The sequence below is a fragment of the Ursus arctos genome, unplaced genomic scaffold, assembly GCF_023065955.2.
Source record: "Ursus arctos isolate Adak ecotype North America unplaced genomic scaffold, UrsArc2.0 scaffold_28, whole genome shotgun sequence".
Classification (NCBI taxonomy): domain Eukaryota; kingdom Metazoa; phylum Chordata; class Mammalia; order Carnivora; family Ursidae; genus Ursus; species Ursus arctos.
Window position 1 is genome coordinate 10973669 of NW_026622963.1, and position 20383 is coordinate 10994051.

At 39.9% G+C, this 20383-nt stretch overlaps 1 protein-coding gene across 22 annotated transcripts in view; it reads right to left on the minus strand.

Annotated features, from left to right (window-relative positions):
• Nucleotides 1–20383, minus strand: part of HMG20A (high mobility group 20A) — a 75979-nt gene that overhangs the window by 4099 nt on the left and 51497 nt on the right. For all 22 annotated transcript variants that reach the window (XM_026478583.4, XM_057303677.1, XM_057303670.1 and 19 more), the window contains 7 exons: nt 16757–16904; nt 14861–15073; nt 11387–11519; nt 10593–10624; nt 3187–3262; nt 2261–2476; nt 1436–1578 (listed from right to left, as the gene is read on the minus strand). In XM_026478583.4, the coding sequence (XP_026334368.1) occupies nt 1442–1578; nt 2261–2476; nt 3187–3262; nt 10593–10624; nt 11387–11519; nt 14861–15073; nt 16757–16904 (955 nt within the window). In that variant the 3' untranslated portion in view covers nt 1436–1441. The remainder of the gene's footprint in view (nt 1–1435; nt 1579–2260; nt 2477–3186; nt 3263–10592; nt 10625–11386; nt 11520–14860; nt 15074–16756; nt 16905–20383) is intronic.

Here is a 20383-nt window from a genome sequence, read left to right on the forward strand (position 1 = left end):
TATTCTGTAGGGAGTCCAGCCATCTCTTAGAAGTACGGTCTGTTCCATCTGGCTACCCACTAGAAGGATGGTAATCCTTTCCCCACCAGAACACAGCTGAGGCTAAAGTATAATGAATTGTCTTGCAGAATTACCATCCAACGGCATGGCCAAGGAGAGACTACTGCTTTTGTCTCTGCTAGCAGATGTTGCCTCATTAAACAAAGAATCATGGGTTTTATTTATTCTTATACATTTTGCTCAAGGTCCAAACCATGCTAGGATATGAATATGTATATGAGTGCACTCGTACCTGCAGGACAAATAACTAAAGATTCAAACCCATGACTGGCCACTGTAAGGAGCATGTCCTGCTGTCCACTTTTGTTTTTCTACTCATATACGGCCACCTCACCATATGTCCTAGGATTTCCACAGTTCATATGTCTGCAGGCATTGACCTGCAGACCAAAGGGATGTCAACTCTGTGGGATGGCATACTACAGGGCACCCTAGCTCTAGAAATTTAGGTGAACACATACGAGTTCTATTTAAGAAATGACACCTGATGACTGACCATTAGTACCAAAAGTTTATGTGGGCAGAGACTTCCTGGAAATGTACTTTTTTTCTATTCTAAGAGAACATAACACATGCTACCAGTCATTTGGTGAGTATATTTTAGAAGGCTTATTTTCTCTCTCCTCTCTTTTTTGCTTACTAAGAGTTTTTTTTTTTAAATCGATTTAAAGTCTTTTTATTTTCTATTTTATTTAAGTAATCTCTGGGCCTGACGTGGGGCTGGAATGCACCACCCCAAGATCAAGAGTTGTGCACTTTTCTGACTGAGCCAGCCAGGTGCCTTCCCTTCTCCCTATTTCAAAGTCTAAATCTCTTTCAATAGGGCAATAGCTGTTTCGCTGTAAGGATAGTCCACAGTGACATTTAACATACAAAAGTTGCTCTTGATATTGAGTGTTGAATGAAAACCTTCTTACTTATGCAGGTTTATAATCATAAGATGTCTCAGTGACTGCTGTTGTAAGTTATCATTAGTATTTTCCAGGGAAAAGGAAGCTTAACAATTAAGTGATATTTATTTTGTTCTAAGTGCTGTTTTGGGGGTGATTTCCTCTAAACTTCTCATTCGCTCTTCAAAACCCTTTGGGAAACTAACACCAGAGAATACAGCTAATAACTAACGAAGCTGGAATGGAGGTTCAACCACAAAAAAAATCATGCTTTTTCCTTTAAACCATACTGAGGCGTGCATGAGAAAGAACTCTTTTCTCACATTATTTACTACATTTAATAACCATGTAACAGTAATTTTAATGAAGTCCCCAACTCATTTATTTGATGTAAGGCCAGGGTTTTAGTAGCTTTGAGAAAGTCCACTGCCTTCTTATTTTTGATGACGTGTTGGCACATACATATCGCATCAGTGAGCACTCACCATTCCCTAACGATCAAGCCTGTTCACAACTTCTCGAACTGTAGCTATGAAGTTTTCATTGTCTTGGGGATTAGCTAAAATAATACTGTGCAGTCTGTTCATATATGAGTCAATGGTGTCCACCGTAGGTGTCTCTCCACTTCCTGAAGTGAGATAAGGAGAGAAAGTAAGAAAATCCTCCCTATTCGGTTCAACCGTAGCACACTTAAGTGACTCCAAGTACAGGTGGAGTCACTTGATCTGCTCCATAGATCAGATTTTCATTTCAGAGGAGAGACTTTGAGACCTCAAAGAAATGAAATTAATCCACATATCCTGAATAAAAAGATGGGCTATATACTGTTCTATAGTATATACGAGCAGCTGCGTATAACAAAAAGTTAGAGACTCTCCCTGCTTTCTGCTGTGATTATCCTTCACAGGAAAGAGGATACAAAAAATACTAGTTTTTGTTTTCCTCTTCCTTCCATTAAAACAAAATTACAAAACGAGGAAACATACATAAGAAAAATGCTCTACTCAGAATTTATCACTCAGTTTCCATTATTCTGAATATCAAATTAAGCTTAATAGAAAGGAAAGTAAATTACATTAAAATACAATTGGAGAAAAATTTAAATGACCAGAGAGCCTGAAATTTTGGATGACTGTGCCAATACTGAGATACTATTATAAGACTTACAGAAACCTCTGAGGCAAGAAAACCCTTATATTGTTGGCTTTCCTCTTGGTGGGGAGACTTTAGCCTCACCCTACTAATACCAAGACAAGACCGCGCCTGCTCCCTTCGCCATCACCGAAATGCTAAGGTAAGGGGGATATTACCAGGCAAGGGCATGCTGGCAAAGCTGCTGGTCAGCACCTGGCGCAGGGTCTCCAGGTGCTGCTGTAAGACGGTGTTGCGGCTCCGCTCCTGGATCACATCCACCTCCAGCTTCTCCACTGCTGTGCGCATGCTCTCCACGTGCTTCTGCAGGGCTGCATTCCTCTCCTCAAACTCCATGTTGGATTTCCGAAGCTGGCGGAGCTCTGCCTCCCGAGCTGAGGACACCCCCCCCGCCCCAGACAGAACACATGTAGCACTAGGAGACTCCCAGGATTCCCAAAGACTCTTACAAGGAAGTTCTGCTTAGCTGTCTCTAATTAGCTACCCCACCTCATCTCCCTATTCTCATTATAGCCTTCCAGATAGCAATTTCAGCAATAAAATGCCTGGTTCCCCAGAGCTATTTTAATTCTTAAAGCTGGTCATATTCCTACTTAAGATTGCAAGGAACAGTTGCAATTCTCGGTATTTGTGTTTATTTTGTTTTTTAAAACTGTGCAATGAGAAGCCTGAGGGGCTTCACAGGGGGATCCTGGGAGACTGCAAGCACAGCTGTGGGTCTCCATCTTTACTGCAATGGGGTCAGCTTTGCTCTTACTTATTTTATATTCTGGATGCCCATGTAAGCTTTTGTTTATACAAAAGGTTTCAGGCTAAGAGTCTGAAAGCAACTGACTTAGTGATGCACATTTATTTCTTTTGATCCAGAGACTGAAGTAGCTTTGACAAAACTGGCCTAGCTTTCCTTCACTGGTTTTTGAGTAGCTACCCTTACTATAGAGTGAAATAGACACAGTTTTCTCCTTCCAGACCAGTCCTAGGGTCAAGAATATCACTACAGCTGCTTTTGAGCAATGAACCCCCCCTGAGAATGAAACCCCCTGTCACAAACCTGAGAAACACAAAATGATACTTTGGTAATTACCTTTGCTGTGGTTCAGGAATTCCTCCGTAAATATAGGAATGTCAAAAACAGACCGTTCCTTTACCTCTGTTTCTTTCTGTGAATTAAGAGTAACAAAACAGTTAATTCTTTTTTCCTTTTTAAATATTTTATTTATTTATTTAAGAGAAAGAGGAAGAGGAAGCACCGGGGGACAGGAGAAGCAGACTCCCCACTAAGCAGGGAGCCTAATGTAGGGCTTGATCCCAGGACCCTGAGATCATGACCTGAGCCAAAGGCAGATGCTTAACAGACTGAGGCACCCAGGAGCCCGGTTAATTCTTCCCGCCCCCCCCTTTCTCTTTTATTGAAGTAGAGTTGACACACAATGTTACATTAGTATCAGGTGTACAATCTAGTGATTCCAGAAGTCTATACATTATGCTGTGCTCACCAAACGGTAGCTATCATCCGTCACCATACAATGCCATTACAATAACACTGACTATATTCCCTAGGTTGTACCTTTTATCCCTGTGACCTATTCATTCCATAACTGGAAGATTGTACCTCTCACTCCCCTTCACCCACTTTGCCTATCCCTCTTGCAACCACCAGTTTATTCTCTGTATTTATGGGTCTATTTCTGCTTTTTGTCTTGTCTTTTCTTCCTTTCTTCCTTTCTTTCTTTCTTTCTTTCTTTCTTTCTTTCTTTCTTTCTTTCTTTCTTTCTAAGATTCCACACATAGGTGATATCATATGGTATTTGTCTTTCTCTGACTTATTTTACTTAGCATAATACCCTCTAGGTCCATACGTGTTGTCACAGATAGCAGAATTTCAGTGTTTTTTATGGCTAAGTAATATTCCACTGTGCGTGTGTATGTGTGTGTGTGTGTACATGCATATCCTCTTTATCCATTCATCTACTGGTGAACAGTTAGGTTGCTTCCATATCTTGGCTATTGTAAATAATGCTGCAATAAACACAGGGGTGCATATATCTTTTCACAAAACTGTGAATTCCTTTTTTTTTTTTTTTAAAGTAATCTCTAAGTCCAATGTGGGGCTCAAACTCATGACCCTAAGATCAAGAGTCTCATGCTCCATCGACTGAGCTAGGCAGGAATCCTAACAAAACAGTTAACTTTTTTTTTTTCCTAAAGATTTTATTTACTTATTTGACAGAGAGAGAGACAGTGTGCACAAGCAGGGGAAGCAGCAGAGGGAGAGGGAGAAGCAGGCTCCTCCTGGAGCAGGGGAGCTCAATCCCAGGACCCTGGGATCATGACCTGAATCGAAGGTAGATGCTTAATTGACTGAGCCGCCCAGGTGCCCCCCAAAACAGTTAATTCTTAAACAGAAGCTAAATTAAATAGGTATGGCCTTTAGGCCATGTCTTCCTTACAGAAACAGTAGGGTGAGCACGAATCAGTTCAGGTGGAGGTGTGAGGGAAATGTATTCACCTTTTCATTGGAATCAACCTTTCACAGAGCTCAAGCAGGTTAACGATTCAGTTCTCTCAGGCGTATGACTGCTGTGCAATGAGAAACCTTAGAACAAGCCTACATAGGGGAGCCTGGGTGGCTCAGCTGGTTGAGTGTCCAGCTCTTGATTTCGGCTCCAGTCATGACCTCAGCATCCTGAGATCGAACCCTGAGTTGGGCTCAGCGCTCAGTACATAGTCTGCTTGTCCCTCTCCCTCTGTTCATCCCCCCATACTCGTGCTCTTTTTCTCTTTCCTTCATAGATAGATAAAATCTTAAAAAAAAAAAAAAAACCTACATAAATTTCCCTAAAGGAGAATTTGGAAGCCATTTCTCAACTCTGTGCTTTGAACAGTCAACAGTATACAGCTGTGCAAGTGGTTGAGTCAGGAACAGAAAAAGGGAATTTCTTGGTGTTTTTTTCAGTTGCTTCTTTTGGTTATTCATGTAAAATGCTTTGAGACAGGGCTGTCCGTTCTAAGTTTGCAGAATGGACAATAAGAACTCTGCCAACCACGAGCAATAATAATGGCATTCTATCGGTACTACCATTTCGTTTATTTAGAGGGGCAGCCTATAATTGGGGATCTTTTCGATTTTCTTCAAACGGGGAAAAACAAAACAAAATCAAGAAGTCAGAAATAAGGAGGCTCTAAAAATGAGAAAAGCGAGGGATTACGTGAGATAGAAAATAACAAAGCCTAAAATTAATTCGCCAATTTAGTGAATTTAAAAATAAAAAAAAGGCCTCACAAAATTACTGCAAAATATATCCCACGATGACCCTTAAGAATAAAGTCAATTTCAAGATGCTCTGACTGCCATTTCTACAGTGAATCTGAAGTTGAAAGCATTAGGAATATAAATCATAAGTGTACTGGCACAGTGTTTAAAATCTTGCATAATGTAAGATGGTAAAGACAACAGCGGGAAATGAGTACTGAAGAAATTGTTAGTGAAATCTGAAGATTCCAAAACCTTTATAACATAAAGAACAGTAAAAAAAAAAATAATAAAAAAAAATAAAAAAATCCAAAGGCATTGCTATAAAAAACATGTTTAAAGCCAGAGAAAGAATATATCTTTCCTATTCCTGCCACCACTAGTGGCACTTATCTTTGAACACAAATATGATCTGGTGCCCAGTAGAAAGCTAAGCAGTTAACAGTCTATGAGGGGATTCTGACAGCCAAGCTCCTATTTTCATATTGGCATCTGCCTTGTAAGGGGGCTGGGCTGCGTGAACAGCCTGCCAACGGCAGCAGATCAAGAGAGCCATCTAAGATGTTAAGTCTGAAAAACTATGTATTTACCTGAAGAAATTTTCAGAGCACTTGATTTTTATCTTTTTACCTCTTAAAGAAGGCAAACAAAATTTCCCAAAACAATTTAAAAAGAAACAATAAAATTATCAGTGAAAGCCCCAATTTCAACATGTAAAGCTCTACCTTGGGCCAGTTCCTACTGGCTTCAAAGAGAACCAAAGTATGGGCAAGGAAAGTTAGTGCCAAAGGGATCCTAGACATATTTCACGGTGGCTTTCTCTCGACTCTGCAGGCTTACGTACGCTTTAACCCTGTTGCTGGGTTGCTATAGGAAAACAGAAAACTTACGACATGCAATTTCAACATGAACAAAGTATAACAGATGTAAGTCCACAAATGACTTCATATAGTCTTATGACCTTATCATCCTACCTTTTTCAGTCTCCTACTTAACTGCACAGGCTCAAAGGAGATCAGTCACCTAGTCACAGGTCTGTGACTCTCCGAGTCCCTCTCCAAGTCCCCTGACTCTCCTCAGACCGATAATTCTCTTCTCTTTGCCAGAGTGACCCAAACCAAGCTAACTACTAAGCACGGAGCACAGAGCACAGCACCTCACAGGAGCGTGAACACACTGCCCCTTGGTACAAATTCTTAGAGTGCAAAACGAGAAACACGAAAGCAATTAAATGAAAAGGTTCAGTCTCTGAAAGGCAACAGAAATTCTACTTAACGGAAGAGTGGTAATAAGAACCATCAGCACTCTCCCATTACTGAGTACATTACTCGGCATGGAGAGGATCCTCCTGGGGGCTCGGATATACTTAAGTTGTTCCAAGGATCGCTCAAGGGATTAAAATCATCAGGATTTCATTACGTCTTCATTGAAAGGGTCTAATTTGTTCAGGCTGAGTGTCATTTTGTCATTTCTCATAAATTAAAGGAGAAGCAGAGTTATTGTTTCTATCTTGGTCCTCACGCACGATGTAGACACTTTCTTGAGAGTAACGCTAGTTGACTCCTGTGTCTAGAGGGCTGGCTTTTGATCTGAGAGGAGCAAAAATGCTCTTCACTTTGGTTTTTCATTCTATATATTGAGTGGAGGGTAAGAGAACAGAGGCTCTTTTGAACTGAACCTATTTTGCTGTGATCTAGGTTCAGGGCCAGAATTTCATACAATGTGACATGCTTCTCTCAAGTGCCCTTTACTTTAGGGAACACTCTCAATACTATGTACCTGGCTGAGTGCCCCACTGCTACACCCAACACTCCAGTGGCTCCCAGGTCAGCATTTCTTTAGCTCTGGCATGCACTTGCCGGTACCTGTCGTGGTAACGATGTCTTAGGAATCCAAGTTACAGTTAGTAATGTAATAGGTTTCTTTTCTGTATACAAACGAAATAATGTGTCTTAACTGGCAACAAATTTGGTGACATCCCCAGCATCCAGGCCCATTTCCACTTTCAACACCAGTTTGTGCCATGTAGCGTGGCATGTGCGGCCAAGAATGCTAGACTGGGATACAGAGGCTTGCACTTCAGTCATACTTCTGCTTCTAATTCAGTAACTGAGTCTGCGGAAGTTCTTTCCTGTCTTGGGTAAATCACTTTTCTCAACCCTAAAATGGGGGGGGGGGGTGTCAGTTCAGAGAATTTCTGAGGGTCTTAGTATTTCTGAAGTGAGCTGAAAGACTATGCTACTACATTTGTCATTTTACTCCTAATAGGATAAGTAAAGGGAAATAAGCACATATTCAGACTCTATGATGTTTTAGGCACTTTGCAAGATACTTGCTCTTTTATTAACTTACTCATAACTCTGCTCAAGCCATTTCACCCACCTCAAGGTGTCCCCCACAAAACCTAGGGCATCTTTAAAGTCTTACTCAGTTCTTCCTTTCCATGGGCTTCCCTGTGGCTGTTTTTCACTCATAGCGCTTTCTTATTTTTCTGAACCATTATGCTAAGAAATTATATGTAAGGAAATCACTGTGTAACTATGTTTAAAAACTCAAACCAGTTCTTTTTTTATTGCAATTGTTTTGAAATTACCTAGTTTAGGAAAGATAGTAGTCAATGAAAAATTAAAAAAGTGAGGGACATTAATTGGGTCAATAACCTTGCTAAGAGAGCTTTATCCTGATGTGGGCATAGCAACAGACAGATTCATAGAGCCTACTGTATACACATTTGAGAAACGACTGTTGGCTCTCCATCTACTCTCTCCTTGTTTTCCTTTTTTTTTTTTAAAATATTTTATTTATTTATTCATTCGACAGAGATAGAGACAGCCAGCGAGAGAGGGAACATAAGCAGGGGGAGTGGGAGAGGAAGAAGCAGGCTCATAGCGGAGGAGCCTGACGTGGGGCTCGATCCCGTAACGCCGGGATCACGCCCTGAGCCGAAGGCAGCCGCCTAACCGCTGTGCCACCCAGGCGCCCCTGCTTGTTCTCCTTTCATTTACCGTGTGTGTAATCCTAGAACAGGGAAATCATATGGAGACTGATTCCTTTTCATAAATCACAGAAATTCATACCATGCTAAATCATGTAAATAAAAATAAGAAGCTTCATTTAATAAATAAAAAGCCTCATTTAACAAAAACCTTCATTTCTCAAATCAGCAGCAGCAGCTTCTGTGACTGAGTAAATCTACTGTATCTTTCCTGACTAAAACTACCAACCTTACTGAAGACAAAATGCCACAGACAATTTGGCCAGCAAAATTCATAGTGATGAAAGGAGTTAGTTGTGGACTAGAAAGTGTGCCTAGAAATGTTTTAGATTATTGTCCAAATTCTCTTTTGTAACCATTAAGAACAGAGAAGTTATAAAGGATGCTTAATAAGGGAAAAAAAGAAGTATGGAAATCTCATGATATTGGTAGGTGGGCAGAGACAAATAAAAGGAGAAATAAGTAATTATACAACCATCTGGCAATATGGAAAGCTTGCAACACTATTCAATTAGGATTTTATGTATAAAGTATACATACAGTTTCTCAAAAAAAAAATCCTAATATTTCACCCTAATTGGGGCACAGATATGCCATGTGTCTCCATTTACATAGGATTTATTTGAAGAATAAAATGCTTTTATTGTGCTTACTTCCTAATTCACGAATCATAATAAATCTATTTAACTTGTGAATCTAAATGTCTTCCCTATGTTTTCAAGGTCACCAATGCTAAATTACGTATGAGAACTATGGACCAAAGAGAAATGTTATTATTTTGAAGAAATTATTTCTTAAAAAAAACTAAATGCACACAAGAGTACATCAGAAAATTCTTTTTTGTAAATTTCCACTAATATTTCAATAAATGGGTCTTGTGTAAAAATAAGTATTTATGGAAGATCTCCCAATGCAAGCACGTCATGCTAGGTGGTATGGGGCGGTACAAGATGGAAACGAGATCATGCTTCCTTCAAAAAGATTACAATCCAAGAGTATGAATAATAGAAGCACTTGAATAACCTCAACACCTTAGCTAGACCAGCTAAGTACATACAGAGAGCTGTGAGGGTTAAAGGAAGCTGGAGGACACAGGAAAAGTTTGAAGGAGGAAATGGAACTTGAAACAGGGTTTGATGGATGGCTAGAATTTTGTGAGGCAGAATAGGATGATGGGGGAGGGGTGGTGGAAAAAATGAGTGAGAGAGAGAAGTATTTTTGTGGAAGAAAGAATATGAATACAGGCATGAAGCAGAAATGGATGAGGCACTTTTTAAATTTTTTTTTTTTTTATTAAAGAGTTTATTTATTCATTTGAGAGAGAGAGAGAGAGAGACAGAGAAAGCACAAGCAGAGGGAAAGGGAGAAGCAGACTCCCGCTGAGCTGGAAGCCCGACATGGGGCTCGATCCCAGGACCTGGAGATCATGACCTGAGCCGAAGGCAGAGGTTTAACCATCTGAGCCACCCAGGCACCCGAGCAGTAAAGGTTTTTAAGTACATAGATATACATGGGAAATGTGAGAGTTAAGGTGTTTGGAAAGGGAAGTTGGGACGTGATTACAGAAGACTCAGACTGCTGAGCTGAATGGGATTTGGTAAGTGATGAAAAGTCACTGAGCATTTTAAAGCATGGAATTACCAAAAATTTTATTTTCTTACAACCATATGTGAACGTTGGGCTACATATATATTTAAAGCTCTTCTGCCACATAGTCAAGACACACAGGCCTAAATCCTATGGGTGATAGGCTAAACCAAATGGAGGGGAAAAGGCCAGTAAACAAGTGCGTGCCAGTGAGCTAGGAACCAAGATACTGTTACTTGTGCTCTGCTGACACTGCAGTTGAATAGTTCATTTTAACTGAATGTTGGATTTCCTAAACCACAACTTCCTGAGAGTCAGAGTGAGGTAGCTGATGACGATAAACTATGACCAAATTATGGCTTTCAGCTGGTCCTCATTTCTATACCTCACTCCAAATTCCAGCCATCTTTAGCATGTCAAGGCAATAAAATTCTTGGACCAGAAGAAAGGACTGGAGTTAGGGGCTGTAGTTCAAGGAGACTCATGTAAGTATCTGCCATACAGTAAGAATCTTTGAGCAAAAAGAACTCATCCCATCTGAATTATGGGATAGAGGAAATACTCTGTCATTAAAAAAAAAAAAAAGTCTGATAGCACGACAAACAGCAACTTTATTCTAAATAGATATATGGTATGTAAACAGAAAGCAAATTACCTCATGATCATGAGTGGCCTGCCGGGCTGCATCTAAAAATATGAAAGAATAAGAGAACATTAATTTGAAGAACAAAACAATAACAAAACCCAAGCAAATGAACTGTGCCACATGACAATTACAGTCAGACACAAGGGAAACAGCAGACGCAGTTCCTACCTCTGAAGAGAATAGAGTGGTAGAGTGGACAGGAGATGCACGCCAAAGGCTGTTTGCACAACACACTAGCTGTGGGTGGGGCTTCTTTGGCAATGTCTCCTGAAGAAAGGGAGCTTGAAGCAATACTTGAAGGGTATAATGAACAATTTTAACAGGACAAAAGATCCATGAAGACTGGGGTCTTGTCTATCTTGTTCACTGTTGCATCTTTAATGCCTAGGTGAAAGCCTGATGTATCCCAGGAAGTGCTCACTATGTACTGTTCGAGTACCAGAAAATGTGAATGGATGATTGAGAAGGATGGTCACTGCGGGCTGGGAGAAATGGTGCATGAAGGCTTAGAGGTGTTAAAGAAAGGCAGGTATGTAGACAGATTTGTTTAGAGGCAGAGAAACACACAGGCAACTAAAAAGGGTCTTGGAACATCAGTCAAATTGTTTGATACTGGATATGGAAACCCAGCTGAAATTTTTAAATGAGAGCAATGTGATTTTAATAAAATTCCAAGGTGCTGTTTGTAAGTGAACATAGAACACAGAAATGATGGAAACTTATCTTTTATATTTAACAGTAGACTTTTTGACACTCTATCATGCACAACAAACTATAAACACATTTCATTCTGGTTCTGGTACCTTGCCTATGAGATTTGCCTTTCTGACGGTCCTGGGTTTTCCTACTGAAAACCTTGTAGGCCTCAGTCTTCTGATACTGCTCCAGTTCCTTCATGTAACGCTCCTTATCTCTGTCTGCTTCATCAAGGTAGCGCTAGGAAAGAAATGTGCAATTATTTTCAGGAAACAGATCTTATTTGGATAAACTATTAGTGAACTCCTTGAAGACAACAGAGGACAATTAGAACATAGAAAGAAAGTATATAAGGGATAAGCTTTAAGGGAGAAAAAAGAAGTCATATGGATAGAATAAAATATAATCTCTCAATTATAAAAGAAATAGGTGATTATGATCCTTTGGACTATTTATTGCCTTTTCTAACTTAATGAAGACAAGTTCTATTGAGATCATTCTCATAAAATATTCACAAGAAGATATTACAGTTATTTCTCTAATTTACACATGGCCACTAGAATCCTCAAGAGGACTGAAGACCATATAGGCACACTTAGTCTTCCCAGGAGAAAGGATGGAATATTACTTTGTTTCTCTATCCCCAACCCATTCGGAGAATGATATCATACATCAATTGGCCTTTTAAGAGCCAAAGAGTGGAGCACTAAAGCCGGGACACACAAAGAACATAAAAAGGAATGACCTCATCCTATGGACCTAAAATGGACTACTATGAGAGAGCCTATATCTACACACTTTGTGCTATTAATTATTTAAACAAAGTCATTGATCTACCAGGATAATTTTGTTTAGTGCCTTGTCCTTTTCATTCAACGATTAGGTTTAAGAAATAAAGTATAAAAACAGTGCCTTTAAATGGACACAAACTAGAGTCAGATATTATGTTAAAAACATTGTCTTGCCCAAGAGCCAGATGGAGGGGACACCCAACTGGCCAAATCTGGGATAATTTAAGTACCCAAACACTGAAGTACAGTAATAAAATTATAAACCACTGGGAAAAAAGAAATTAATATGCTCATACCAACAATAAATAACAAACAAATACATAAACATGGGTGGGGCGGGGAGGAAAACGGCGCTGGCTTAGGTTAATGCCAAGCACCGACTGGTAAATATGGAGGGAGTGCTGGAGTTAGAAAATTATCATCCTGCAACCCTCATGGTAAAGATCAGATCAAGCAAAAGGCATTAATGGATGCTAAATCTAGGGGGAAATCTGATATGGGACAGACTATTTGCATGTTCTTAAAACGTCTCTCCACAGATTGCTTATTAATTGTAAGGGAGAATAAAAAAACTTTATCGAGTGAGCAAAATTAACATTACCAATCAGGAATAAAAGGACACTGTGCCTGCACATGTGATCCCTGGAGAGGACACAACACCACCTATGCAGTATTTTAAGAATGCATAATCTCAATCCAATCACAAGGAAACATTAGACAAATACAAAATGAGGAATGTTCGGTTAGAAGTAAACAAAAAGGGGGCGCCTGGGTGGCTCAGCCGTTAAGTGTCTGCCTTCGGCTCAGGGTGTGATCCCGGCGTTATGGGATCGAGCCCCGCATCGGGCTCCTCTGCTGGGAGCGTGCTTCTTCCTCTCCCACTCCCCCTGCTTGTGTTCCCTCTCTCGCTGGCTGTCTCTGTCTCTGTCAAATGAATAAATAAAATTAAAAAAAAAAAAAAGAAGTAAACAAAAAGGAGGTGGAGGAAGAGGGAGGGATTGCATTCTTAAAAAATATCAATGTCATAAAAGACAAAGAAAGGCTGTGGAAATATTCCAGGTTAAAGGAATCCAGAGATCTGACCAGTAATTACTATTGTGCTAATATAAAATCGTAAAGTCGATAACGAAACTACAGTTGTGTAGGAGAATACGCCTATTTTTAGGAAACACACACACTAAAATATTTAGGGGTAAAGGGCCACGAGGTATATAATTTACCCTCAAATGATTAAAAAAAAAAGTGTGTGTGAGAGTGCATGAGCATGAGTAGATGTGTGTGTCAGTGAGTGAGTGAGAATGTGTGTGTGTGAGCATGAGTGCACATACGTGTGAAGCTTGCCCAGGAGAGTGTGAGTGCACATACAAATGGAGAAATGGGGTAAAGTGTGTTAACTACAGGTGAATGTGGGTAAAGGATATTTGGGTGTTCTTTGTACTATTCTGTGTTTGTAACTCTTTGCACATTGAATTCTTTTCAAAATAAACAGTTAAAAACAAAAACACAAAAACCCTTGCCCTACCTACCTAATAGCAGTTATCTCTGGAGAGGACTACTGTTACTTTTGCTTTTTTCTTTATGCACTTCTGTAACATCTAAAAAAATTTTAAACAATGAACATGTACTAATTTTGAAGTTAAGAAATTCAAAAGAGTAACCAACTGAGTATTGTACAGCTCGGGATCCCTCTATACGTTAGAGCTGAAACAAGGGACGATATTCATTGCTTCCTACTTGCTTGCTACCACAAAGAGCTTCAAGTTGCAACTTAATATAATCTCCTTGAAATGTTCTGAATTCAGTTAATTCCCAAGAGTATTTTTCAATTTGGTTTTAGTCTGTTTGGAATCCTTTTTAAAGAGTATGAGACATAAAAGAAATACAGCTATCTTGTAGATGCTGCAAATGCTGGGAACTTTTAACCCCAAGCCCCTCCCACAATCATTACAGTCACTCCACTTTTGTGGCATTTCAATCAATTTGTGGCTATCTTGTCCTTAATTCTTCTGAACTCTAGCAAATGGATTTGTTTCAGTTTGGCAATAGTATTCGTTTCTGTCTTAGAGAAGAAAGAATTCAAACAGTTCTTGCTTTATTTTTCGTAGTAGGCTAAAGTTGCCAGAACTCGAGTTAAAAAAATTTAAACAAAAATCTTACGTGAACAGCAGAATTTTATCAAATGACCTTTTCTCATTTAACTCATGACTTTTCTTTTCTTTTTTTTTTTTTTAAAGATTTTATTTATTTGACAGAGAAAGGGACAGTGAGAGAGGGAACACAAGCAGGGGGAGTGGGAGAGGGAGAAGCAGGCTTCCTGCTGAGTGGGGAGCTAGATGTGGGGCTTGATCCCAGGACCCTGGGATCATGACCTGAGCTGAAGGCAGTTGCTTACGACTGAGCCACCCAGGCGCCCCAACTTTTCATTTAACTCGGTGGAATAAATTATGTTGATAGATTTAATTTTGTAATACTGAATCATTTTTTATAAAATTCTTATATGAACTCTCAGCACATAAATCAAATAAAAGCAGAGTTGCTTTTGGATAGTGGGGGTTGGGGGGTGAGAGGGGATCCTAGAGTCCCTCCTGCTGTACCCCTGCAGCAGACCCTGAAACGGTATAAAAACCACCATGCTAGAGAAAAGAGCTATGGTGAATCCTGCTATTCTGTTCTCCTAGGCTCTGTGACAAAACTGAAGAACCAACCATCCATCCTCTTTGCTTTTCTGAAAGAAGCGGTCTTCGAGGTAAAATCAAAACCAAGCAAAGGATCAGGAATAGGAGTGATTACCTGTTTTTCCTCAGGAGGCAGTTTACTCCATTCATTGCCTAACATCCTTGTGATTTCTGGAAATGGGACTTCTGGTCTCTTTGCTCGAAGCTGTTCTCGACGCTCGTTCATGAACCGAACATATCCTGTAAGGGGGGATTTGGGTGCGTTGCTGTCTCGAAGAGGTTTCTTCCTCTTTCTTCCTTTGGACCAACCTCCTCGCTTACTTCTTTGCTACAAGACAAAATAAAAAACCAAAAACCAAAATTACAAAATCTGCCCAAATAACACAACAATAAAACAAACGAACAAAACAGGATACGAGCTGCATTTTCCTACCATTAAGGGACTGGCTATTCAAAACTCTCCAGATCTGTCATAGGAACAAATGACTGCCATGCAGTCTTCAAGAAGGAACTCCAGATGGTTCACTTGCACATCCTTTTATGTACATACTACAAACTGTTACATTAAGGGGCTAATCCTAACTGTGAGAATAAGGGGTACCATGATCACATAAGCTTTGGCCTTCACGTGCACTTAACGAGTCCTGACTCCTGACAGGAGAATATTCTAAATGAGAAATCTAGCACATACATAGCACTGTGCCAGAGAAGCAGATGCTGTCACAGTAGATCAGAACAAGATGTCACAAGCACTGGGCAGACAAAGAGACAAATTGTAGTACAGGGATTAAAAATCATTCATGAAGGATGTTTTTCATTGATATCATTCAAAGACTGATTCATTTCCCATAGCAGATAGCATATAGCTTTTTAAATTAACAGCTAAGTCTTAGAAAAATGTCATCAAGTGTAATATATCCACAATGAATACTTAGTTCTTTTGGCTTGATGACGTGCTCCTCCAGATGTTTATTTCATAAAGTCAGAGGTCTTTATATGTTATTAGTTAATTCAAAAGATGAAATCACCTCAAAAAAGTTTAAAGAAAGGTCTGAGGTACTATTGATGTTTTACCATAGCCCTTTTAATGAGATGCAAACTACATCACATTTCTGCTTCATAATTTTACAAATACACACAGCCTATCAGTTAACAGTTTTACGGATACAAGAATTCTTACTTCAGAGAAGAGAAAGATAAGCAAAATGGGACAAAAACATCTAAATATTAATTACAGGACTGTATTCCTCGAAATATACATAAAATGGTGCAATAATTCACCATTGGACAAGTGGTGTATTTGGTATCAGTTTTTTTTTTTTCTGTTTTTGTCTTAAAAACTTAGTAACATTAAAGCTACTAAGGATTTTAAGATGTTTAAGAAGCTTCAAGCATTCATTATAATCTTTAAGGATGCCAACGTGAAAAAAGATATTTTAGAATAAGAAAAAAGACAAAATTAATGGTGCTACTTTTTTATGGCTATAAAAAGAGTGCTTTAAAACATGGACAATGTAATCAATCATTTGTGAGGAAGGCTGAAAGTCCAAAAAGGGCGTGACTGATGGGGGGGCCGTCCACTTGGAACCAAGTGTGAGTTAGGAACGACGCCCTCTAGGGGAGGGTGAACGGCCTGGTAAGTGGTGTGAATCCTTTCAGGACACATGACTCCACACTGCAGGGCTGGGTGTGCAATGTGTGGCCTTGAACAAGGGCATGGGGACTTCTCATTCATTACTTATTTAAATCATTTATTCATTCAACAAGCATTTGTTGAGCATCTAATATGATGTAGGTATAAATTTATTAAGTAGGGGGGAGAAGAATCTACTTGTCTCTATGTCATTAAAACTATTAATATGGTAATATGTGAAACCACTAGTATGGTTCTATGAAGAAAATTCTGCAGAATTTAAGAAGGCCAGAGGATGAACACGTCAATCAATTCCTGAGCTGACTGCTCCTTCAGAAACTTCAGAGACCGGTAACGGGAAGAGATGCTTCAGCTTACCTCATCTTCATGCCTCTGTTCAGTGCCTTCTGTCGTATTGGAAGCCTCGTTCTGAAGCAACTGACCCTGGGAGAGATCCTCCACAAATTCTGGATTGTTGCTGGATGATGTGGCGCCACTACTGTATGGAACCTCTGGGTGGGTTAACCTTAAGAATAACAGGCAGATGTGCAATGGTTCAGTTATCAACAGCATCAAAAACTCCTATTTACCAAGGTTCAAGACAAACTTCCCTGCCAGCAGAAGCAGAAGGCGGCTTTAACTCCCCCACATCATTTGTGTAAATGTAAACAATGTCTCCAGAACAGTCACAGAGCATTAAAAAAACAGTTTCAGTGCTTGACTGAACTAGATGTCAAATAAGATAGGCTAAAAAGTATCTGCTAAATTTGAAGACCTGAAGGTTGCTGGCAATTTTAGGGACTATAGTTTTAGTGGAATTATGGGAATAAAAACCAGATTACAGTGGGCTGAGAAATGAATGAAAGCAGCTAGAGACTGGCCTGGAAATGAAAGAAATTATACTTCTCTGACCCTTTGTAGAAAATATAATAGATGATTTTGAGCAGGAGTTTCCAACATTTTTGAGGTCTTTGAGGTCCTCTGAAAGAGGCTAAGATAATCTATGAACTCAATGCCTACCATGTTCTCTGAAAAGAGGTGCCATCAGAGACCAGTTTGATCTTGGTAGCTGTGTTTTCCCGATATTTCAATCATTGTGTCTTTGGCAACTTGTTTTCTCACTGTCATTCTTGTTTCAATGGTGCCATCAATTTTTAAGTTGCTAATTCTTGTACACTCTTATTTCAGTAAAATATGAGAACTAGGTTTGGGAAAGCGTACCAATCCTATGAACCCTGACTGAAATGAATGGGAACCAGAGGGGAGTGGTCACAGGCGTCAAATACCTTGGAGGTGGCAAGCTGGATGAAGACTGAAGAAAAAAAAAGGTTCTTTTGTTGCTACGGATGAATTGGCACACTCTTAGTTAAAGCCAACAACCCTTCCATTTGTGCTGTGGACCCCACAGCATCTAGCCTACTCAAAGATAGGTTTTTAGCAATTCTGCCCTCTCTGGCACTACAATTCTTCCCTTCTACTGGATCAGCCTAATCAGCCTACAAATGTGGCATTTTTACTCTTATCTTAAAACAAAACAAAATGAAACAAAAAGCACTCTCTTGATCCCACTACATTTTTCTCCTTTCCTTTACAGAATTATTTATACAGGCAGTCCCCAATTTAATACTGTTTGATTTATGATTTTTTCGATTTTACGATGGTGCGAAAGTGAAATATATTCAGTAGACACCACACTTGGACTTTTGAATTTGGATCTTTTCCTAGGCTTAGCGATGTGTGGTGTGACACTCTCTCATGATGCTATGCAGTGGCCGTGAGCCTCAGCTCCCCGTCAGCCTGTGATCACCAGGGTAAATAACTGATACCCATACAACCAGCGTTTTTTCACTTTCAGTACAGTATTCAACAAGTTATGAGATGTTCAACACTTTATTATACAACAAGCTTTGTGTTAGACGATTTCGCCCAACTGTGGCTACTGTAAGTGTTCCGAGCATGTTTAAGGTAGGTTGGGCTGGGCTACTGTGTTTGGTAGGTTAAGTGTATTAAGTGCATTTCCGACTAATGATATTTTCAATTTATGATGGGTTTATCTGGATATAACCCCATGGTAACTGAGGAAGATCTGTGCTCTGAAAAGAATTGTTTATATGTATTGCCTTCAGTTCTCTTCTTTCATTCTTCCTTTTTTTTTTTTTTTTTAGATTTTTTATTTATTTATTCGACAGAGAGAGAGACAGCCAGCGAGAGAGGGAACACAAGCAGGGGGAGTGGGAGAGGAAGAAGCAGGCTCATAGCGGAGGAGCCTGATGTGGGGCTTGATCCCATAATGCCGGGATCACGCCCTGAGCCGAAGGCAGACGCCCAACCGCTGTGCCACCCAGGCGCCCCTCTTCTTTCATTCTTTCTTAAACCTAACCCAAAGGAGATTTGTGCTTACAACCCTTGCCAAGGACACCAATACTAAATCCAGTGTCATTTCTCAGCCTTCATCTTATCTGATCTTCCAGAAGTTTTTGACACTTCCTCCTTTTTGAAATAGTTTTTTTACTTGGTTTCCAGGACCACGCACTCCTCTGGTTTTTCTGCTACCTTTTTAGCTACTCCCTTTAGTCTTCTTTGTTGACTCTTCCTCTTCTACCTGGCTTCTAAATGCCAAAGCAGCCCAGAGCTCAGGCATTAGGTCTCTTCTCTTTTCTAGCTACACAGTGCTCATTTCCTTGGTGATCTCAACAAATCTCCCGGTTTTAAACACGAGGTATATGCCGATGACTCCCATGTTTCTTTTTCTAGTCTAGACTCCCCTAACCTCAAAGCCCTATGTCAAGCTATTTGACATCTCAAATTTAAAATCCCCCAAACTGGGACACCTGGGTGGCTCAGTTGGTTAAGTGTCTGACTCTATTTTGGCTCAGGTCATGATCTCAGGGTCCTGAGTTCGAGCCCTGTGCCAGACTCGGCACTCGGTGGGGTGTTTGCTTGAGATTCTTTCCCTCTGCCCCTCCCCCCACTCGTGCTCTTTCTTTCTCTCAAACTAAATAAATAAATCTTTAAAATCTCCCAAACTGAGCTCCTGCTCAGTTTTTTTCCATCTAAGTTAATTGCAATTCCATCCCTTTGGTCACTTAGGCCAATAGTTTGGAGTTGTCTTTGACTGCTTTTTTCTCTCCTCTCACATCTCATCTGGTTTTTCAGGCAAATCTTACTGGATTTATCTTCAAAATATATGTAGAATTCTATACTTGTCACCAAGCCCCATTCCCACGATCTTTGCAACCCTCTCCACCAAAGGCCTCGCTCCACCAAAAAGACTCGTCAAAGTCACTAGTGATGCTCTTTAAGTCATCATCTCTTACTTGAATTATTTCAGGAGCTTAACTCATTTCCTTGCTTCAGCCCATTCCCTTCACTCTATTTTCAATATAACAGTCACATGGATCCCATTAAAAAATAAGTTGGATCATATCATTCTACTCAAAATCCTCCAATGCTTTCCCACCTCACTTGGAGTGCCAGTTAAAATGCTTACTCTGACTTATAAAATCCTACACCATCTAGTCCCTTGCTACTCAAAGTATGGGCCTCACACCAGCAGCACTGACATCTCCTGGGAACTTACGAGAGTGTAAAATCTCTGGCCCTCACTCAGACTTTCAGACTCAGAAAATGCTGATGTAGCCCTCTATTACCCTTCCTCTGGGATATTCTGCTCCAGCCACACCGGCCTTCTGGCTGTTTCTAAAAGGTAGAAACACTCTTTAACTCAGGGAGTTTTGCACTGACTCCTCCCTCTGCCTCGAATAATCTTCCCCAGAGAAGTGCACGCTAGCTACCTAGCAACTAGGCAGCTCTTAGAAAAGTCTTGGAGAGCAGTTTTATCTGACTAGTAAGGTCAGAAGGCAGATATTAATGAGCAAAGAAATAAATGTGAGGGAAGGAAAAAGAATTACAAAGTGTAGTCTATTTTTAAAGAGCTCTACAGAATATTAAAATAATTCATCGTAGAGATTAGCCGGCACTTCAGCCTATTAGTGAATACATTTC